The following is a 22,902-nucleotide window of genomic DNA, read 5'->3' on the forward strand; positions in this document are numbered from 1 at the left end:
CTATAAAAAAAAAAAAAAAAAAAAAAAAAAAGCCCCCATCCACAGGGAGTTTGTGTGTGAATATAAGGTGGAAAAACTAGAGGAGGAATATTATAAATGTGTAACATACACAGCATATTAGATGGTGATATGTCTAAGGAGAAAAATAAAACAAGGAGAGGGAAAGGAGGTACAGTTTTTGATGGGGTGGTTAAGAAATGCTTCTCAGAGAAGGTGGTGTTTTATTTTGGTTGCCTAGGGCTGTGGGGGTTGAGAGGAGAGGGGTGTTGAAGGGGTGATGAAATGTTCAAAATTGTGGTGATGGTGGTCACACAACCCCATGAATATACTAAGAAACCATCGAATTGTATGCTTTTTTAAAAAACGGATTTATTTATTTGAGAGAGAGTATGTGTATATGAGGGGCACAGAAGGGCAGAGGGAGAGAGAGCTTTAAGCAGTCTCCCCACCAAGCACTGAGCCCAACATGGGGACCATGATCTGAATCGAAATCAAGAGTCCACGCTTAACAGACTGAACCCCGCAGGTGCCCCGAATTATACACTTTAAATGAGTGAATTATAACTTAGCAAAGCTGTCATTAAAAAAAAAAAGAAAGAAAGAAAAAGAAAGAAAGAAAGAACGCTCTGCCTGCTGCACCAAAAATAGACTGAAGGGACCAAGGGTCATCCAGCAAACACCAGAATGATAAGAGTGGGGTGATGAGAAGTGCTCAGATTCTGGGTTTGTTTTGAAGGCAGAACAGACAGATTTGCTTCTGAATCAGGAATGAGGTGTAGAAGAGTGTTGTCAAAGACGATTCAAGAATTTTGTGCTTAGGAAACCAGAAGAGCTAAGGAACTAAAGGCCATGGAAAGGAAGAGGGGCTGGCCTGAGAGTACCAGACACAAGGGCAGGGCTGGGACTCTGAAATAATGCAATATGATTGGTTAGATTTGCAGACCCTGGCCTTTGACTTTGAATTCTAACCCAATCACATTGCAGAACTTCCCCCAGCCCCGGTGCTGCAGCCTGTCTTCTGGGATCTAAGAGACTGATTGGGACAGATCTGACTCATTTAAGGTGGTGGAAAAGCATTGGTTGTTTTCCCCTTCCTTCCTGACCTTCCATGGGCCTGAGACAACTCTGAGCCAGGAGCTCAGGAGAGAATGAGGAGGAGTGTTGCAGACCTTAGGCCCCAGAGGGAGAGTGATGGTTGGAGCCTGGGCATTGCTGCCAGCTGTCTGAATCCCATAATGGAGAGAGAAGAGAGGGAACGTGCTCACTGCCCCCCATCTGAGCCTAAAGGGTGGGCAGTCTGGGTCCTGTGCCTCCACCTTCCCTAGAGTCAGGAAGATGGTGCCTACACATTTGGGATTGGCAGAAGATGATCTCTGAGACAATTCTCCCCAAGCTGGTGAGAGACTCTACAAAGCTTTTAATTACCACCTCAGAGTGGATGCTAGGTTAATGCGATGATTCAAAAGGTGTATTTTTCAATTATATTTAACGAAAAGATTTATAGTGTAGTAAAATATAATTAGGAGGCTGCCAGCAGACAGGCTTCCTGGGAGGAAGAGAGATGAGACAGGCCCCTAATGGGGTAGGTTGGAGCCCAGGCTACAGGACCTGCTCAGCCCAGCCCCACCCTTCAAGATGTCCAAGCATTCATCAATTCTGCTATTCAAACACACTAAGTACCTACTTCATGCTGAGCTCAGAGTTTACCATGAGGACAGAACAAATATTATGATCCCTGCCCTCAGAGAGCTTACAGAACATGATGACACAAACAGAACAGACACAAACAAACAAAAAGCAAGGCAACAATTAAATGCTGCAAAGGAAACAGTAGAAAAGGCATTAGAAAAGTTTTCTCGAGTAGACATGGGGATGGACAAACTGAGTCTCGAAGTATGAAAAGGAGCCAGCCAAGAAGAGTGGGAGAGAGGTGAGAGGATTGGTTAGGCCAAGAAAGCCATCCAGTTCCTCGGGTGGGAAAGTAATCTTAGTATGTGCAGAGTGGAAAGAAAGGCCAGTGAGGCTGGGGCACGGAGAGGCAGAGGCAGAGGTCAATGAACTTTGGATGGGAAGGGAAGTAGGGACCAGATCCAGCTGATAAGGAGTTTGTAGTTTATTCTATGTGCTAAGGAAGCCGCTGGAAAATTTTAAGCCAGAGAGTGAAGGGCATATTTTTAAAAGATTACCCTAGCTGCTATGGGAGAATGGATCAGTGTCTCGAGATGGGAAGCCAGAACAGACACCCAGAAGGGAGGTGATGTGACCTGGCTTAGAGGGAAGCAGGGAGGAAGGAGAGAAGAGCCTGGATTCGGGTGCCTATTGGAGCAAGGATCAGTGGCTCTTGGTGAGAGTCTGTATGGGGAATGAGAGGAAAGGAGAACTCAAGGATGAGTCCAGGTTTTGGCTTGAGCAACTAATTGGATGCTGCCATTTACTGAAATGAGGAAGCCCAGAGAAGAAATAGGTGGGAAGACATGTGGATAAAGAGTTCAGATTTGGGGGGGAAAGGGGTGGCTCAGTCAGTTAAGCCTCTGCCTTTGGCTCAGTTCATGATCCCAGGGTCCTGGGATCAAGCCCCACATGGGGATCCCTGCTCAGTGGAGAGTCTGCTTTTCCCTCTCCCTCTGTTTGGTGCTTCCCATGCCATACTCTCTCTCTCTCTGTCAAATGAATGAATAAAGTCTTAGAGAGAGAGAGAGAGAGAGAATTCATATTTGGAATGTAGACTCTCTAGGGGCTTCCCTGGCCCTGAAGGATGGAGGTCTGAATGCTTCACCCCGAGGGCTTCCCCTCTCACCACCCCATTTTATTGCTTCCCTCCTTGTCCTTCAGCTTTTTTTTTTGTATGTCTAACTTCTATTCCTCCTATTTCACTTGAGACTGCATGCTTCTCTCTTTAGAAAGGAAATTCTGTCATTTTCAGCTCCCTTTAATTGCCTAAATTCCTGAAATTCTACCGCTAAGTTAGTGCTGTACTCATACTCAATGAGAGCCCACTATGGGTCAGACACTGTGCTGTAAGTATTGGCTACATTATTTCCATCCAATCTTGCTAACTACTCCTTCCATAGTATTAATATAACAATAATAACAGTGACCATTTAATGGCAAATCTCTCCATCTAAGCCCTTTACATGAATTAAATTTAAAATTTTAAAGTTTAAAAAAAACAAAAAAATAAAATTTTTGAAGTTTTACTTATTTATTTATTTATTTATTTATTTACTTTTAAGACCCCATTTATTTATTCATGAGAGGCACAGAGAGAGAGAGAGAGAGAGAGGCACAGACACAGGTAGAGGAAGAAGCAGGCTCCATGCAGGGAGCCCGGTCTCCAGGATCACACCCCGGAATGCAGGCGGCACTAAACCGCTGAGCCACCAGGGCTGCCCTTTTTTTTTTTTTAAGTAATTGCTACACCTCATGTGGGGCTCAAACTCACAACCTTGAGACCAAGAGTTGCACATTCCTCTGACTAAACCAGCCAGATGTCCCTACATGAATTATATTTAAATCTCACTGAGAAATAACCTGTCCAGGGTCACATAGACAGTTAGCATTGAGAATGGGATGAGAAATCTAGGATTGTCTCCAGTACACCAGACTCTCTGGGGGCTTGAAACCGCATGGATGATGAAAGGGAGGAGCCATTTGAACGCCTTTCTTCTCCCCCTCGCTCATTCTTTCTCAGAAGAAGCACAGAAGCAACAGTTTTCTCTCAGACTTTCTTCCCTGGGTGCAGAGGGCAGGCACGCCTGATGACAACCCCTAGGCGTGCACTGTGCTGGGCAAATCTGCCCAGTTGTTGTAGGAGCTACTAGATCCTTAGAGGCATTGCCTAAAATCATAGGAGGTGAGTGCCCAACCATGTAATGAGGGGTCCTACTCTGTGATCCAGAGAGCTGATTCTTATATCCACCATCCTCAGAGAATAGCTTAGTTGTTTGTATATGTGTGTGCGCATTTGTGCAGGAATTGGTGTGCACACATGTGTGCAAGCCAGAACAGGCCTGCCTCCTGTGCGTTTCCCTTGGGATATATATGTGTGACATGATGGTTATATGGTTGTCTGCGCCCTCTCAAAGGCAACTAACTTGGACATTTTTTCATGCATGTGCCTGAGGTTGGAGTTCATGCAGGATTGAAAGGGCCTGGCCCCAGAGTTGAGTTCTGAGCTCAGCTCCCCACCTCTTCTTGCCTGTCCCTAGCTCCCTGCCTCTTCCGCACCTCCCCTCATGCTGGGCAGAATGCCCTCAGCCTGTGCCGGCTGGCACACATGCCACATGGTGCCTGGCGCACGTCTGGGTAAGGATGACGCCCCCAGGCCCGGCTGGGATACTAAGCCACCCGCTGCCTCCCCCACCTCCAGAACGGAGCGTCCCCATCCCGTCCCCTTTCTCAGCCAGGGACATGGGGAGCAGGCGGGGACACCGCACAGACAGATACAAACACACAGATGCACCCAGAGACGCCCACAGGCGTGTGGCCTAGAGAGGCACAGGCATTCACACAGCCTTGAGGACACTCACGCACACACATTGCACATTCACACACACCCAGAGAAACTCGTGGGCACTCACCACTTGCACGGATCTCGGATCTCAGTCTGAAGTAAACAAACCCCTCAGGTTCCTGCCCAGCAAGTCCTTGAGACAAACTCACCCGGGGTCTCTGTCCGTGGTGCTGAAACCGGACCTTTCTCCTTAAAGAAGGAGAAGACAGGGAAAAGATGAGAGGGGACCTGGGATGGGTGGTAGAAGACAGGAGAGGAGAGAGAAGAGACAAGAGGGATAAACTCACGGATAAAGGAGATAGAGAGTTGAAAGGATGCTAGAGGAACCAAGGACTGTCCAAACACTGGGACTGGGAGAGGCAGGGGAGGATGGAAGGTTACTTCAGACTCCACCCATGCTTAAGTGCAGACTCAGGCTGAAGGATGTAGCCATCTTTGCCCTTTGCTAATTATGGGAAGAGTTTGGTAAGGGTACCATGACAGGTGAGTGACCCTGAATGTGTGGTTTCTTTGGCTTCTAGGTGTCCCTTTCCAGGTGCCACTTTGCCTCCGAAGACCTTAAAGTGGTAGAGGAAGGAGGCAGATACCAAGAAAGTTCTATAATAACCCCACAAAAAGCTTCCCACCTGATTTCTTATCCCAATTTGTGTTGGGCAAGTGGACAGCAATGTGGATCTGGATTTGTTCTGAGGATTGTAGGGATTTAGTGACTGCTTAATGCTTATCCACAAGATTGGATTATGGGTTCCTATCTCTCTCTCTTGAGATAAAAACTTCTCTCTGATGGGATTGCCTAGTAGGGATTCTCTCCCACCAACAGCCCCTTAGTTGTGAAATTCTTGGAATATGAGGAATGCCCACTTTCCTGGTGGGGGAGGAGGATTTTCAAGGACCAAGAGGCTTATTATGTAATAACTAGGCAAGTGGTAATGAAGGAAAAGATGAAGAAGGAAAAAAAAAGGAAAGGGAGGAGAAAGGATGTGTGAAGATGGATGAAAGAAGAAAGGGAAGAGGAAAGAGATTGGAGAAAGAGGAAAGGGGAGGATGGAGGTGCAGATGGCAGAAACGAAAGAGGGCATGAGTCACCCAAACAGACTCCAGTGTCCAGGGAAAGGGCAGGGGAAGTATGCCAGGTGAGGCAAATTGCTTCCCAGGGGCCCAGATTAAACTGGTAGTCCAGGCTGGTCCTGCAGCTGTTCACAATGGCATTCTCCACCCAGAGCTTCAGACAGAGAGACCCCATGGGCCAGGACTTCAGATGTGAGGAGCAACATGCCCTAACATGGAAGGTAGGATGAAATTCAGTCCAGTCTGTGTGTGGGTTTCCTCATGTGTGGGATGGGGACAGTAAGTGCCTTCTTGGGAGTGTCTCCACCTATTTGCATGTGAGCAGTGGCAGGAAGAGAGAGAGCCACAGGTATGGGCATTCATAGGATAGAGGGTGCTGGGTTGATGGAGGGTGAGAAGCAGGCAGAAGGAGAAGAGAGGCAGAAGGAGAGGGGTGAAAAAGAAAGGATAATGTTCCTAAAAATTTTTGGACCTCCTAATTATTTTCTTTTTCCTGCTAAGAGAGGAGCCAGGCCTAGGATGCAAGTTGGGCATATGTGCCCCAGTGTCCTTGTCTGTAGTATAGGTATGATGACAGTCCCAACCTTATAGGGTGGTTGGTATAATTATTAGCTTGTGTATAATGCTTAAGATAAGTCAGTTGTGGATATATAATAAGCTCCACATATATGTTAGTTTCCACTGTTATTGTTGTTAGATTCTGGTCTTGCATTGGAATCAGCAGGGAAATTTTTCTTCATGTTTAAATAGACCTTCCTGCTACAAACTGCGGTCCAACCTGTGAGTCTTCTTTTGGGTGCCACAGAGAGCTGTGATTTCCCAGCTCTTGAATTTTACTCCTAAAAACAGAGAGAGCCAGCAGATTTTCTGGGGCACTGGGGGGGACCCCTATTGTAGGGAAAGTGACAGGGTCTAGGGAACAGGGTACCCACCAAGGACCCTCAAGGATGTTTTCCTGGATTCCTGAAAAAGCTGGATCCTGGACCTACATCAGTGCCTCCCTGCCCAGACTGGGCAGACTCAGCACTCCGCCCTATTTCGTGCTAATGCCTTCCCCACTCAAGCCTGTACAGAACATATGGGTCATTTCTTCCAGATTGCTCTTCCAATCCCAATCCCTTCCCCCCTTTTCACCTACCCTTCTACCCCTTTCTTCTAAGGAATCTAGGTTGGAGGAAAGAAATTCCCTTACTACTTGAAGGGTGGGATTTCCCCACCCTGCACAGGCAAAATAGATGCTCTCATTCTGGAGGTCAAGGAAGCATGTGGGGACTGGCACAAGGAAGGGTGAGGGGTGGCAGGGCAGCCCCCATGTCCTCCCATTCCCCCCAGCTCCTGTCTCATCACTGTCACCATTCAATCATAGCAGATGGGCTGCAGCTGTGAGCGCCAGCCCGGCACACAGGCTGGTCCGTGCCACTTGGGAGAGAAGGAAGAGAAAGGGAGGGAGGGAAGGAGGAGGAATGAAGGGAGGAGGGAGAGAGGAAAGGGAAGAAGAGAAGGAGGAGGAAAAGGAAGAGAGTGGAGGAGAAGAGAGATAGCTTGAAGAGAGAGGGACTTGATACCTTTTATGCCTCTCTCTTCCCAGCAGGAGAGCAGAGGCCAGGGCTGGGCTCACAAGCTGGGCAGTGCCAGGCGAGATGGGCATATGCCCTTGATTACTACCAGGACCGCAGGCCAAGCCTCCGCAGCCGCCACGGCCTCATAAATCAGTTTTTAAGTAGCAACCACATGGACATTTCCCAGCTGAGAGGCCTGGCCTCTGTCGGCCCAGCTAGGGCAGCCTCGGTGGAGGGGCAGGTGCCAGGTCAGGGCATGGAAAAGAGAGAGATGGTCATCAAGGCTTGGTGGGAAGTGGGGTTGGAGCTTGTTCAGGCAAAGTCTGGGGGGAGGGTCTCCTGCCAACAGGGAGTAGGTAAGAAGGTGACCAGTGGCTGGCAGCCAGTTGAGAGCTCCCTGTTGAGGTTCTTAGACCCTGCCCTGGTTTCCCCTGGGGAAACTGCCTACAGACAGGGAGGATGGTGTTGTTACTGGAACTTCCTCCCTCCACATCCCCCTCCCATTTAGAATAGAGTGTGTGAGTGTGAGGACAGTGTGTGGGCTTGTACACTTGGGTATCTGAATGTGCTCACTGCTCCGGATGGGTAGGAAGGCATCTCCCCAATATCTAGCCCAAGCCCAGCAGACCCCTGATTGCTTGAATGAATAAGTGATGAAGTGCAAAGGGGGCCAGTTATGTGTGTTCAAAGGAATGGGGGGATTCATATCTGAGTGTGTATGATGGCCAGGTCTATGTGCATGTGTATATCTGGGGAGGGGGGGGGGTGTTCTGTGGGTGCTCTGAGGAGATTTACTCTGACAGACATCCCTCCACACCCTCCCTTTCGGCCTTCCCCTGAGCCCTGATTCTCCCCTTCTGAGGACCCGCCAGTAAGACAGCAGCTCCCGAATTCCACTTCCCCCAGCCGGATCCCTGGCTTAGCACCCCCTGCAGCCGGCCAGCATTGGTGGTTGGGGGCAGGGGCCTGGGGAGTGCGGGAGTCCCGCCCCTGGAACCGCGGGCAGAGCGGGCGGGGTGGGGGCGCCCAGCCTTCTTGCGCCCAGTGTCTCCTCCCTGGGTGAACAGATGTCTCGGAATTTTAGATGTGCTCTCCGCCCCTCCTCGCAATAACTACCCCCACCCCCAGCTGGCACTGGCTGTGGCGTAGCGCCCGCCCCTCCCCCACCTCCGATAGCAGACCCGGCTGATGGATCGGGGAGCGCGGCCGGAGCCCCGGGCCGAGAGGCGGGGCAGGCCAGCGGGGTCGCGGCCACCGGCTGGCCCGAATCCCGGAGGCTCCCGGCGCGGAGAGAACCCGGTGGGCGCTGCCCCCGCCTCTTGCCTCTTCCTCTCGTTCCTTCCTGTCTTCCGCATCTCCTCTGCGCTCTCTCTCCGCCCGCGATCCCGCGTCTCTCTGCCCCTCTTGCTCTCTGCCCCACCTCACAACCCATCATCCCGCGCCAGCCGCGTCTATGCAAACCCTGCACACAGAGCCTCACACTTCGCAACAGAAACTCCTCCTGGCAACTTCGGCCGCGGCATTCTTCCCTCCAGAGACCCCTTTCTCTGCATTCCGTGAGCCACCCCACCCCCAACTGGCCGCCTGCCTGCCCTCTGTGGAAACCCAGAGTTAATCCGGGGAACATGGAGGGAGGGCAGGAGGGGCGCGAGGATCGAGATCAGGGAGGCCAAGGATACCCGGGCTGGCCGGGTTTGAGAGACACCCAAATTTTCTAATCACTGCTAATTAAGGAACAATCCAATTCCGCGGACCCCCAACTCGGGGAAGGGGGCGGGGCCCGCGGAGGGCAGGAGGGGGCCTTGGCAGGGCTTGGCAGCCGGGGGTGGTGCCAGGCACCCTCCCCCACCCTCCCCCCACCCGCCAGCATTCCGAGGTAACAGGCATTTGTTACCCAGCTCGTGCCAGGAGCGATTGGCAGGTTCGAGTAGGCACAGTCATTCCGCACACAGATGTCCCTGCGCTCGCTCTTCTGATATGAATTCTGTCAGCTTCAAATCTGAGGGAGACGAGCAGACAGCCCCACAGACAGAGCTACAGACACACAGAGCAATTGTCTGGAGGACGCAGAACCCCACAGATATTTTTTTTCTTCTCTGAGAAAGATTTATGAAAGAAAATTAAGAAAGACCCTCACTGGTTTGGGGGGCCCCATCCGAGCTCCTGAGAGGGGCCCTCACGTTATCAATCCTCCCCCCGGTTGCATGCCCACACTTTTCCAGTCTCCATCTGGCCCCCCTCAACCCCCAGACCCCAGAAACCATCCCTGAACTTCAAATTTGAGTCGTTGCAACCAGAACCCCAGAAGTCTGGGAGGTCTCGTACAGGACCCAGAATTTCCGGATCCCTGAAAATTCTAGAATGCCACCAACCTGGGGGAGGTTCCAGTATTCTAGAATCTCCTGAAAGTAGACATTCCAGAACTCCTGCTCCTGGGCAAATTGTGCCCAGTGCCCCATAATTGTAGTACTCTCTCTATTAGAGAGGGGGAAGTGGGTGCTGTCCCAAGCACGGGGATGGAGGGCCCCACATGCCTGGTCCTCACAAGCCACCCCCAGCCTTGGCAACCAGCCAAAAATGCAGTCTGCCCTTTGAATGAGGAATGCAGAAAGGTCAAGCCCCCTGACTCCCACCCCTTCCTGGTACTGCCTGCCAGCTCCAGTTCCCATCCTGACCCTCCACACCTGACCTGGCCATTCTGCCTCTGCCCGCCCCAGCAGCTGTGGGAGAATGCTGGTTGGTCACTGGGCATCTGTGAGCAGGCAGGGCAAGAAGAGCCTCTGGGGTTTGGTTCTCCCTGGGCAGCTCATGCTGGTGGAAGAAGGGGAAGGCAAAGGGGCCAAAGTAACTCACTGACATCAGAGGAGAGGGGCACAGAGGGATTTGGGTTGTGGTTTGTCGGGTTATGTTTTTTAAATCTTTCTTTCTTTCTTTTTTTTTTTTTTTTTTAAAGAAAAAGCCCCCATCCTGTGTCATCATTTTTATGGGATCTGCAATTCTGGCAAAAATCTGTCTTTAATTTAGCTGTCCATATAAAAATCCTCACTGTATAATAATGAACAGATGCCATGGAATTTAAGCTGGAGCCTCGGCTCCTCCCCGCCTTCCCCCCGCGCCTGGCACCGGGCACCGGGCACCGGCTGAGTGGCACAGACTGGCACCAACACGGGAGCGAAGGGTGGGCAGGGGGCGACCTGGGCTCAGCGCCAGGGCACTGGGGTGGTGAAGGGGTGTCCAGGCGCTGGACTTGGCCAGGCGGGAGCTTTTCCGTGGTGGTACCAAAGGAGAAGTGTCTGAGGGATTTTTTTTTTTTTCTACAAAATGATCAGTAGTTAAAGGTTTTAGTTTGGTTTTCCTGGGGGGTTTTGTAGTCCTTCTCAGGTTTTTAAAAAGGCACCGCCCTCCCCCCAATATAAATCCAAATGTTTTCGAAGTTTTAATTGAGTTGTGTTTAACCCTTCCCCTGCGCAGCGCCCCCGCCTCGGCCTCGGAGCTGAGCCGAGCGCGAGTTCGCTGCAAGCGGGATCCGTGCGGCTTCCCGCCGGCCGAAGCCTCCGAAGTATCCTAGGCGCCATAGCCTCCGGAGGCTCCCGGGCAGCTCCCGCGGGACTGGAGTACCCTGTTGCCCTCCAGGAGTGAGGCCCGATGTGGCATCCGACTGTCCAGAGGCAGAGACGGAGGCAAGAGAGAAAGCCCCACTTACCCCACACCAATTCTCGGGCTTTCCCAAGGGGAAAGAGAAAACTGTGCGAGTCCGGTGTCCCCCACTGCCTCCGCCTGCGGTCCAGAAAGCAGGCTTCGTATTGGGGTTGAGAGGTTGGTTCGGAGCCCCCACCCCCACCCCTTGCCTTTAATGCAACTCTGGCGAGAACAGATGTCCCAAGCCGGGCGGACTGCCCAGACCCCGCCCAGCTGTGCCCTTGGCGAAGACTTGGCTGAGGGTAGGAACTGGCACGCAGGTCCCCAAAGGGGCTTGGGGTTCCTTGGGCCCGGCGGGACCTGACCTGCCAGCCCTGGCCTCCTGGCCAGCGCAGCCTCGGGGCGAGAGGCGGAAGAGCCCGGGAAAGACCGGTCCTAATTCAATTAATTCCAAAAAGAGGAATGAGATGAATACCGAGGTGGAGACAAGCAGATAGAAAGGTTTGAATAACCGAATACCAGGCACACACTCCGTGTATGGAAACCTGCAGCCCCAGCCGGCTTGGGGAGTCGATGCTGCGCTCCTGCGCTGGAACAGGCGGCCGAGTTTGCAGTGCCAGAGCCACACCCTGGTGCACATCTGGGCAGTATCTCCACCCAACGCATACCCCAGCTTTCTTGGCACAGCCAGTGTCTAGGGGTTCCCTGGTCCTTTCCTCCTCCGTGAGCGCCCCAGCTTCTCCTCACACAGAAGTGGGGGGCTAAGGTTCCCCCAGTCCCTGGCATCTCCCTCTAAGAAATTGATTGCCTTCCTGCCTGTGAGCCCAGCCTTCCTCTCAGCCTTCTCCCGCTGGCACTCCCTGGGCAGGCTGCTCCTACCTCAGTGCTCTACGATGGAGAAAGTTTCAAAAGGCAGACCAGCCCTTTGCAGGTGTCTGGTGCCCTTTCTTACCACTTTTCACCCAGGACAACTTTGTCCAGAATTTTTAAAGATGAAGGACAGAGAGGCAAGAGGCTGATTCAGTATTTAAGAGGGGAGCAGACTTTCCAGGTTTCTCAAAGTCCAGGTCCTCCCCTCCCCTCTGGTTCTGTGGCCAGTGCTTTTCATGCCTCAGCCCTAAAGAAAAAAAAGGTGACAACGTCTTGGACTGTGAGGTGGGAAGTCTGTTGTGACAGCTGAGGCCGGTCTGCCCCCTTCCACATCTCATAAAAAGCAACTTTCTCCTTTGAGCACGTAGGAGCAGGTCAAGTGCAGAGTCCTGGTCTGACCCCTGCTGTAATATGAAGATCCTGGGAATGGAGCTGGAGGCCAGTGCTGGTCAAGCCTGGCCCATGTTGTCCCTTTCTTCCCACCTTCCTTGAGAACTGAACTGTGGAATCTAGAATTATCCCTCAGTCTCAACGTCTGCTTAAATCAACAGATTTCTCTAAGGAGCAGGCAACTTCAAGTTTAAGTACTCTGGGGAAGAGGAGAAAGCAAAGGTCATCCAAGAGGGAATGAAATCTCTGCCCTCTGTGGGAGATCCTTGCATTCATGGACTGACTTTCCCATAAAAGAGAGAAAGAGAAGCATACACTACCCGATGGGGTCTGGGGAGTGTCAGGGGTTCCCTGTTACTGACTCCCATGGGGTTAGTTTTCCTGTACTGTACTCAGTGGTTTATTGGATTGTCCTACTAGGTGATAAAATCAGAGCTGGGGGTTCACTGGCCATCAGGGGCTCATGGTCCAGAATGTGTCTGGTTAAATAGTGAGGAGAAAAGCAGCAAGGCTTATCCTCTCTTTCCCCCCGATGGACAAATGGCCTGGACTCAGAAATATCTCAATTTCCCTGTCATTTCCACATGCTTGACTTTGGATGGGGGTGAGAAAATCAAGAGGAGATGCCCTCCTGATTGATCCGGGCTGCACCCTTCAGGTTCTATAGTCCAGGGGTTGAGCTGAGCCTGCTAGTGCCTGCTTGGAGATCCCGCTGTTCCAGCTAGGGCAAGGAGGGCATCCTCTCCATGACTTCTCCCCTTGCCCCCTCCCTCCTACTGCTCTGGCCCCTTTTAGCTTTCTCTACCTCCCCCCCACACACACACATACACACACACCTCCTTCTGTTCCTGGAGCTTCTCTGTGTGTACATGCAAGCGGGAGAGCCAGCGAGAGGAAACAACCTGCGAGGGGGAGTTTGGGGCCGCGTGTCCTCGCGCATCTTCTTCTCCTGCTCATCTTGCCATCTCACCAGGGAAGTTGAGTGCTGGGGGGGGGGGGTGATGGGAGGATAGAGCACAGACAGAGTGCAGGAAATGTGGGGGAAGGGTCAGGAATTGGGAAAGGGGTAGCTCTTGTCAGCAGTGGAATTCACAGGAAGCGAAGGCGCACGCAGGATTCCCACCCCAAAAGGGGGCCAGGCACCCCCCCACACCAAGGTGACCACTGATGCAATGGCCTGAGAGTCCTCAACATCTTTCAGAAGGAGCTAGAATCCATCTTCAAAAGCCGAATGATGCTGCGTGGAGTAGCCAGAAGAGTGAAGCGGAGTAGGAGTCTGTGGTCTGGCCAGGGAAGCCACGTGGAGGGGTCTTTTGCTTCCGGCCCCAAGCCACCTGGATGCTACCCAGCCCGGGATTTCAGAGCGGGTTCTGGGAAACAGGCTGAATGGGAGAGAAGCCCAATTAACCTTGTTTCCAGGGCAGGATAAGATTCAGGCCTCGGGATAGGTGCCGAGTTCCCTTTCTCTCTAGTTGTCCTTGCCAGGCCTGTCCCATGCCATGAGCATCCCAGACTCCAGATTTGAGTCTGGAATTTATGCCTAGCTTCATACACCAGGCAAGACGTGGGGGAGAAAGGTGGGTCAAGTCCTTTCTCCCAGAAGAGGGATGGCTCCAAGGCTTATTAAATTCCCTTAGACCACTGAGAGAGGTGAATCCTTGGTGGAAGGGCTCAATTCTTAATCTCAGTTTAGAGAAAATGATCCTGTAAGAATTCTAGATGAAATTTTGAGAAGATTCCAGTGAAATTCTCCGAAAACTACGGCAGAATTCTGCCCAGAATTCCTGCCGCGCGTCGAAAAGGGCCTCTGGCTGTGCCGCGCTCCCCCCACCCCCACCTCCACCCCTCCGTGGGGCCGGGCACAGTCGGCCTCCCTCTGTGTCTGGAAGGCTCGAGACTGGACGAGAGTCAGCACCCGGGGGCGGACAGCTCCCAGCCCCGGGCCTTGGTGCCCCCGCAGCGGTCCTCCGTTGGAGGAGAGAGGGCATCGTCTCCACCGATGAGACAGTGTTTGGAAGTGGTCACTTAAGGGAGACGCCAAACTGAAGGCCAGACAGTATAATCCGATCGACCCTTTCACATTTAAGGCTTCCTTCTTCAACTACCTTCTCTTTTCCTGATTGTGTCAGGGCGCTCTCTTTTGGGGCTCTTGGATCCAATCTTTAAAAACCCTTTAGCATGCCTGACCACTAGCTCCAGCCCTAACAGCACGCCCCCTCCCCATTTCAGCCCTAAAACAAGCAACAGTGTTTGTGTGTGTGTTTTAAATAATTTTAGTAAGCAGCGTCAGAAGCAACCCAGTCTCGGTCTTCCTAACCATGTTCAGACTTCGGGGTGGTGTTTTTTGGGATTTAGACACACACCCCCTCCTCCAAATATTCCAGGAGTCCAGTGCCCACTGGAGAGGGTCCTTTCAGGGAAGTCAGTTCAGAGATGCTTGTGCCCGTGAGGCTCAGAGAAAGAGAATTGTGAGGCTGTCTTGTGAGATGGGGAAGCAGCCTGGGCAGAACAAGCTCTTCTGCGATGCTCTTCTTTCACCTCCCTAGACTGAGGGTTCCCTCTGTCTGGAGCTGCACCAGGCCGGAAGGAGACTGTCCAGGTGTAGACCAGGGGTTTCCTGCTGTCCTGTCAGGGGAAACTCATGGTGACCTCAAGCTCCATTCTTCCAGATGAGGATCTAGATTCAGACCCCTCATACAGCTCAGGGAACACCTGCAACCTCATCAATAGTACTACAAATTTCAACATTCCTGAAACTAAAAATGGCTGATTCCCCTGAGTCCACGGAAACATAAATTTTATACTAAAAAGACTTCCTACATTAATATTTCATCCTCATGACCTTAGAATTTTTTTTAATTTAAAAATATCCCTCTCTGGCTCAAATGGTTGTCTCTTTATCTCTATGCACTTGTTTTGTTTGTTTGTTTGTTTGTTTTTTGCAAGAGTGAGCAGAGGGTTGTAAAATGACCGGCTGTTCCCAACTGGGTCATTTCTTAGTGATGCAAAAATATTTTGTTCTCAAAGGAGGTACAGGTGCATGTTTGGGAACTGAAGGAGTGTAGGGAGATTAGTGCAATGCTTTGTGCTAGGAGTGTGTATGAGTTTGTGTAAGGTCTGGGAGGGGCAGTGCGTGTAGCTGTTTTGGTGCCCAGTGGATGGGTGGGAGCAAGGTTGCAGGGTGGAAATCCCACGTAGGAAGGTCCAGGGTCACTGTACCTGGCCTCTGTACAGTCACTTGACTCTGTGTCTCCATCCCCCAGAGCCCCAGCTCAATCCCCCAAATGAAATGAGGCCACCGTGAGAAACCGGTCCGGCTTTGCATCTCATTTACATAAATATTTATTAATCGTCATTAAACTGAACAGAAACACGCAATGCACTTCGGGTGTCCGACGGGAGTTTCATCTTCGCTACAAGAGGAAGGTAAAATTGCGTGTGAGTGTGTAGGTAAGTGTGTGGGTGTGTTGCCTGTGGGTTTGCATTTTTGCATCGTGTGTTTGGATGCCTGATCTGCCTCCGGTGGAGAGAGGTTCTCCTTTTGCCCCATTTTCTGGGAAACTTCCAGAAGGAGCCCTCAGCCCTCTCCCTGCCCACCTGCTAGCCTGAGCCAAGAGGATGCCTCAGACAAAAAAACCTCTCCAGCCACCGGAAATTGCCGGGCGCCTGGCGCCCACCGAGGCACATTCGGGCAGGGGCGGGGCTGTCCCTAGGTCTTGGTCTCCACCCTCAACCCGGGATGAGGATTGCCTGCGGGGAGCGAGGGTTCCACGAACTCTCCTCCCTCTGCCCCTCGACTCCCGCGCCGGGCCTGCGTGTGCGTGCGGTGTGGTGTGCGTGTGTGTCTCTCATGCAAACCCTCCCTCCCCAAACCGACCCCCCCAACAGTTTGCCATTCCATACAAATTTGGAAACAGGTTTTTAAAAAACAGCATGACGCACAATGGGGACGGGGCGGGGGGAGGGCAGTGGCACTGGGGCCCCAAATCTCCGAGTCACTGATTGTAAGAACCTGGGGAGGGGAGGGGGCGGCACCGGCCCCCACTTCACCAAAGTGCACAGATCCGCGCTTGGGCGGCGCGACCCGCGGGCCGGGAGGGGCATCCCGGGGCCGGGCCGGGCCGCTAGGCTCTGTCAGAACCTCCTTGCATAGATATTTGTGTCTTTTTATTATTGGTAGTAGTATTTTTTGCCTTTTATTGCTTCTAAAAGTTCTTACTGCGTTTTCTCTCCGATCCGGACTCTGCGTTCGGCCTCCGTCGCCTCTTAGCTTTTTTTTTTTTTTTTTTTTTTGTACGTTTGTTTGTTTGTTTAAAAAAAGGAAAAGGGAAAAACGGATTCTAGTTACAAATTGTCTTGGCCTCTCTCTTTCCTCTCAATCCACACTTCCTCCCGCCAAAATTAAAATCACAAAACGCTGAGACTAGGGGTTGGGAGAGGGCGTTCCAGGTCCAGGCTCCGGCGCCCTGACTTTTGCCCTCTTCAAGAAAGAGGGGGCGCCCGGCTCCTTTCTGCCTCGGCAGCTTGGTGTCTGTTATAATAATAATAATAATAATAATAATAATAATAATGATAATAATAACAACAACAACAACAATAGAGGGAAAATGGTATCCCACAGCTCAGCTGCCCCCTTGCCAAAGCCTTTGGGCTTGCAGGGGGGAGGGGCAGAGGAAACCTAAGTGTAGGGATTGGGAAATGGGGGGTGATCTCCAGGGAATGCCCTAAGAGGAGTCCCTGGAGAACTGCCCATGGGAAAGAGGAGGAAACCCCTTGGGGAGAGAGAAGGCGAGTCCCCTGGGGGAAGCGAGGCCCCTGGGACGGGCCACCCACAGGTAAGAGGACTGCACTGCCCAAGAGAGGGTCAGTACCGGCGGCCCGCTCCCCGCGCCCGGCGCCAGGATAGGTGGGGGTCCCCTTGCGCTCGGGGGGCTGGGAGCAGGGGTGCGGGCAAAGGCAAAAGAAAAAGAAAGGGGCCGGCTCGAGGTCTCAGTTATGGAAAAACGCATTGAGCTCCTCGTACATGGGGCCCCGGTCGTGGTGAAGGTGCATATCGTAAGACAAGAGATTCTCCGAGTGGACGCCCCCGCGCACAGCCGACGAGCCGAAGACCAGCCCGTGGCCCGTGGGCCGCGAGCCGGGCAGCGCCGAGTAGTGCATAGAATAATGGTAGCTCTTCTCGTGGTCGGGCGACGAGTCCTGCTTGAGTGAGAAGTTGCCATTGAGACAGAGCGGGGGGCTGAGCGGGCCCTCGTACTCGGAGCTGTTGTAGTCCGGGCTCGCGCCGCCGCCGCCCGCCGCAGCATACAGCGTCTCGTAGGCGGCGCAGTAGCCGTGGGTCCGCAGGGCGTGCGCCGCGCCGCCGCCCAGGCCGCCCGCCGCCTGGCACTGTGCGCCCGCCAGGCGCGAGCACGGGTACGGGTAGGGATGCATGGCAAACGGGCCCCCCGAGCCGTGGAAGCGGCCCGTGCCGTCGGCGCCCTGCTCCGTGAGGAAGTTGCGCGAGTTGAGCTGCAGGCAGCCGGCCACCAGGTTGGTGGTGGGCTGCGACAGACCCTTGCACAGCGTCTGCACGTAGGACACCAGGTCGGGCCGCTTGCCGGAGCGCAGGATCTCCGAGAGCGCCCAGATGTAGTTCTTGGCTAGGCGCAGCGTCTCGATCTTGGACAGCTTCTGTGTCTTGGAGTAGCAGGGCACCACCTTCCGCAGGTTGTCCAGCGCCGCGTTCAGGTCGTGCATGCGGTTGCGCTCCCGCGCGTTAGCCTTCTGCCGCCGCAGCTTGGAGCGCTCCAGGCGCGCCTTGGTCATCTTGCGCTTCTTGGGCCCGCGCTTCTTGGGCCGCTCGCCCTCTGCCTCGTCCAGCCCTTCCTCCTCCTCCTCTTCCTCTTCCTCCTCGCCCCCCAGCTCGCCTTCCTCCTTCACCTCGGCCAGCGCGGCCTCCGGCACCTCGTCTGCACGGAGAGGGACTGGCTTGGCGGCCCGGGCGGGCCCCGGAGCCCCGGGCCCCGGCGGAGGCGGCGGCGGCGGCGGCGCGTCGCCCTTGTCGCTCCTCGGCTCGTCGTCGTCGCCGTCGCCCCAGCTGGCGAACTTGGGCACGTCCGAGAGGAGACCGGGCTCGCTGAACAGGCGGGTCAGCATGGTGCCTGAGGGCGCCCCGTGGGCGGGAAGGGGAGACAGACAGCACTGAGTGAGGGGCGCGCCGGGGTCACGCCGCCCCCCCCACCGCCACCCCCAAGTCCGGGGTGGGTTCCTGCCCCAGGGACTCGGGACGCCCACCTCCTCCGCCTGCCCCGCCCAGAGCCGGCCCAGCCCAGCCCCGGCCGCCCGCCCGGGATCCCGGCCCGGGCCCTCTCCCCAGCGCTGGGCCCCGGCTCCGCCCCTCGCCGGAATGAGGGGCCGCTGCCCGCGCCCCGGGCTTCTCCCGGTCAGGCCGGGGGCCGAGTCGGGGCGTTCGGAGCCGACATCCTCGCCGGGGGGAGGCGGCGCGCTCGCCCTGAACGCCGGCTCTATCCTGGCGGTGGAGGAAGGCAGGGCGGCCTCGGGTGGGGACCGCAGCCCCGCTCGGCGGCTCCGGCGGCCCGGGCCCCTCGGCCCGGCCCCCCCACCCCTCCCGCGGCTCTCACCCCCACGCTCCCTAATCCAATTTGCAACTTGGCCGCGCGCCGCCCTCGGCTCGGCCCCCACCCCCGCAGCCCCAATTCCAGAGGCGGGAGGATAGTCTCTTCTAGCCGTGGCGTCCCCAGCTCCCGGAGCCAGCGCGGGGCGGCGAGGACCGAGGAACCCGGGCGTGGGGAGGAGGTCGAGAGGAGCGAGCCCCGACCGTCTCCCCTGCGGTCAGGGACCCCTTTGCCCCCTTCGAACTGCCTCCCTCCTTCGCCACTCTTCGGATCTCGTTGTATTTCGGGGTTGATGCGGGGGGGAATCAAATTTGTTTGCTTTTCTTTTTTTCTTTTTCTTTTCTTTTTCTTTTTTTTTTTTCTTTTTTTTTTTGGTGTAGAGGAAAGGTCGCAGGTTCCTCCGGGACAACCATGGCGGGGGTCCCTCATCTCAGCCCCTTCACTCCCCCCCTCCATGATCCTGCTTTTCTCCCCAAACCCATCGGAGGCAGAGACGCCTCCCTCCGCAGCCCCCTGAGCTGCAGCCCCTAGGGGAGAGGGAACCCAGGGCACCTCTGATGCCCACCCGATGAGGGGGCATCGTCCCAGGAAGGGGGGATTTGGGGACCCTGTGGTCGGCCAAAGCAGCCGCCCTCCCCCCACCCCCCCCACCCGGCGGGTCAGATCTAGCTCCCTTTCGGACAACTTACCTCGGAGAGGAGTCAAGGGGAGAGGGGAGGGGAGGGGGGGGAGGGGGGCAAGAGAGAGAGGGGGGAGAAGAGGAATCTTCTCGCTTATTTCATTGTTCCCCCATCTTCAGGGAGCGGGGGCAGCGGCTCCTCAAGGCGGCGGGCGCCGGCGTCTTCAGAGCGCCATGCGAACCGCGGAGCGAGTGTGGCATCTCTACCAGGCGGGGTACCAGCCTCTATGCCAGGCCATATGGGCTTGGCACGTCACGGGCAGCAGCTATCACATGAGAGACGGTGATTGGCATGCGTCTGCATTGGGGGAGAGCCGGCTCCCCCGGGACCCGCCGCCATCTGTCACTCTCTACTCCAAAAAAAAAAAAAAAAAAAAAAAAAAAAATTAAATAAATAAAGGAAATAAATAAATATCTCTGCCGCCCTCCCCTCCCCGCCCAACGCAGGGGAAGCAGGGATTGAGAGGGAGGTGGGAGGAGTTGCCCCCCTCGGGTGGAGAGCCCCCCACATGAGAACAATGGGGTGGCAAGGCTGGAAATTGGGGGGTAGTGGCCCCCAATTCTGTGCTCCCTCCAGGGTCCTGCTCTGTCCATTTCCTCCCTTCCAGGCCCCCAAAGGTGGGTCAGGGACCAAATCCTCAGGTCTGGAGAAGAGACCTCTAGGCTTGCCCCCACTCCCCCAGGAGGATCCCCTCAGCCACAAAGGGACAGCTGAGGCCCCCTCCCAGGGTGGGCGTGGGGGGCTCCCTGGCCCAGCCCCATAGGTAGATGTTGGCACCATGCCATCCCTCATCCCTGTCTACCCCTCCCCCACCCACCCTCACGCACACACAACATATGTGGCTGAACGAAATTCAAACCAAGGGAAAGACAGAGAAAAGGAAAGACTTGCCTGGATGTCTGTGCGTCTGCATGGGCGTGTGTGTGTGTGTCTGTGGGGACATGTGTGTATATCTGTGGAGTCAGCCTATGAGAGAGATTTCCTTGGGTGTTTGGGGGCATATGTGTGTTGGGGTGGGGGTGGAGAAGAACCTCTGGGATCGGCCTATGCACCCACCGCTGGGAGTGAGGGAGAGGGTCTCAGTCCGGATTTCTAACCCAGAAATCTCTCACTCATCCCACCACCCCCACCTCCTCCCCCTCCTAGACAAGCAACCATCCCACCAGTGGCTCTCTCTTCTGGCCCTCTGACTTATTTAAGGGAGGGGGGGGGGGCTAGAAATTGCCTGAAGTTCCTGGAGAAGACTCAGCATTCTCCTCCCCCTACAAAAAAAAATACTGAAAATACTGAAGCCAACTCCAGCAGTCTTGAGAGTGACAAAGGAGAGGAGGGTCAGACAGGTGTCTTGATAAAGAAGGTAGGAAATTGCTGTTTTCTCTTACAGCTCACCTTTCAACTCTCTCTCTGGGCCAGACACAGATGCCAATGGCACGAGTTGAGGGCGAGTTGAGGGCGGTAGCTTTAGACACACACACACACACACACACACACACACACACACACACCCCTGTTCCTTACCCTGCGATGCAGAAAGTGGAGAGACATCCTGACTCAGATACATGTGTGTGAGCACGCACTCACAACCAGGTGAGAAGAACCCTTGCCCACACCCTGATTCAGCATTTGTATGTTTCAGATCCACACTCCAGTCCCTCCCCGTCCTCCAGCTTACACAGACAGCTTCAGTTATATCTTAAGCACACACATTTTGATGTCAACCATGTGCCAAGCACTGCGATGGCACAATGATGAGCAGGGCAGGGGCTTTGCTCTCAATCTAGACAGATACTGTTTTCTCCTTCAGGAAGCCTCCGAAAGGGACTTTGGGCTGGTAAGACACTGATCTGATGCTTGGTAGAATGAATTAGGTTTCAGCTAGAGGCACATACAATGGGCTAAGGAGGCCTTGGAGAAGGCAGGCTGGTGCCCTCTGAGGCTCTCAGGGATAGTTGGCCAGGAAATGAAAGAGCCTCAAAATGAATAGCCCCAATGTGTTCTTTTCCTGAGGCCCATGGAGGGGGGCTGTCTTGTCCAGGAACACACCATTGGAGGGCAGAACCAGGCCTAGAACCGAGGGGCTTGACTCCCAGCCAAGTGCTCCTTCCATAACCCCACAGTCTGCCTCAGTGGTCTCCAAGGATGAGAAGCCAGTGCTTGGTTCTCCACCTTTTGTGCATGGATCTTAGGTCTGAGAAGGTAGAGTCCCACCTTGGACAGATGGTCTACGGTGCTCCGGGCATGGCCAGAAGGAGAGACTAAGGGATAGGCCTCTGGCGGAGCAGAGACTCAGGAATACCAGCCAGCCCGCCATCCTGTCACCAAGTTTGCACACAGGCTCAAAGGCTTTACGGTCCCTTTACTGAGGTTGGGGCCTTCAATCCTGACATGGAACCCTTCTTCTCAAAGCCCCCAGCCATGTGATATTTTGGTTACATTCACATGTTTTGGGCTCTGATTACTGCCCAACCCTACCTACTAGCACCAAAGAATGCTAACTACCTTGAGCAAGTTACATACTATCTCTCAGTCTTGACTTCCCCATCTGGCAAATGGGGATAATTATGCTATACCTCATAGAGCTGCCATTGGGACTAAATTGGATAATACCCATAATGAGGTAGCACAGGGCCAGCGATAATACCGAGCACTCAGTAAATGCCATCTCTCATTTTTATTAAAGCACTTTGTAAACTAACCTACTCCACCATATTAATTTCTTGCACATACCCACACACACACACATTCAGAATGCTTTGTCTATATAGGAATTGAGTTTTTGTTGAATTAATGGGTGAATGAATGGATGAGTAAGTGAATGAACACTTCCCTGTGGGAGAGAGACACCCTCTGCCTTCTCCTCTGGACACTGAGGGATGGGTTAAGCCACCAGGGGTCTCATAAGCCCCTACCAGCTTTGCTTTCTGCTCAGGGCAGGAAGCAATACCTTGCTCAGGATAAGGGAGCCCTTGGGAAGTCTCTCCATCCCTCCTGATCTCCTGTCAAGAACGACCTTCGCCCTCTGGGTCTGAGAAGCCCCTCACAACCCCCCCTCCCCCCCCTGCCCTGCCCCTGCCATAGGAGGAGGCCTGGGGGTGGGGGTGGGCACACCGGAGGGTCTGGGCAACTTCATCCCTCTCAGTCTGTTTCCTGCCCCTGTCTTTTCTTCCTTCAGAAAAATGGAACAAGTTTTTCTCACTCGACACGTTTCAACTTTTTTTTTAGAAGATACAATAAAAAACAGGGGAAAATTGGAACAGAGGGAGGTGTGGGATGGGCCAGCCTCAGACATAGGCTTGGAAGAGGTACAACACACACGTGTCCACATCCACACGAACAAGCACGAACATACAGGGACATACATGCTCCTCTCTGTTCACCCAGAGATGCGGAGATGCAGGGACAGAGAGACAGAAAGAGCCAGAAATGGAAGGAAGGAGACGGAAGGAGAAGGACACCCAGAGATGCCATCTGTTCCTCCCCCTGGCATTGGGGGAAGGGAGTTGGTGAGGGGCCTAGTCCCCTCTGGGTCTCTGAAAGGGAAAGGGGGAATGGTAGGCACCTCAGCC

The 22,902-nt window shown here is 54.0% G+C and overlaps 1 protein-coding gene across 1 annotated transcript; it reads right to left on the bottom strand.

Moving 5' to 3' along the window:
* Positions 1-15,351: 15,351 nt before the first annotated feature.
* Positions 15,352-19,697, bottom strand: NEUROD2 (neuronal differentiation 2). The gene is made up of 2 exons (XM_077853067.1): positions 19,346-19,697; positions 15,352-18,182 (listed from the first exon to the last, which is right to left on the bottom strand). Exon 2 carries the CDS (start codon positions 18,175-18,177, stop codon positions 17,029-17,031), a length of 1,149 nt encoding a protein of 382 aa, XP_077709193.1. The 5' UTR covers positions 18,178-18,182; positions 19,346-19,697; the 3' UTR covers positions 15,352-17,028.
* Between the last annotated feature and the right edge of the window lie 3,205 nt (positions 19,698-22,902).

Source organism: Canis aureus, chromosome 16 (genome assembly GCF_053574225.1).
Source record: "Canis aureus isolate CA01 chromosome 16, VMU_Caureus_v.1.0, whole genome shotgun sequence".
NCBI lineage: Eukaryota > Metazoa > Chordata > Mammalia > Carnivora > Canidae > Canis > Canis aureus.

What these genes read in the sequence shown, in the direction of transcription:
- NEUROD2 (XM_077853067.1), bottom strand. Translation starts at nt 18,177, where the DNA reads ATGCTGACCCGCCTGTTCAGCGAGCCCGGTCTCCTCTCGGACGTGCCC.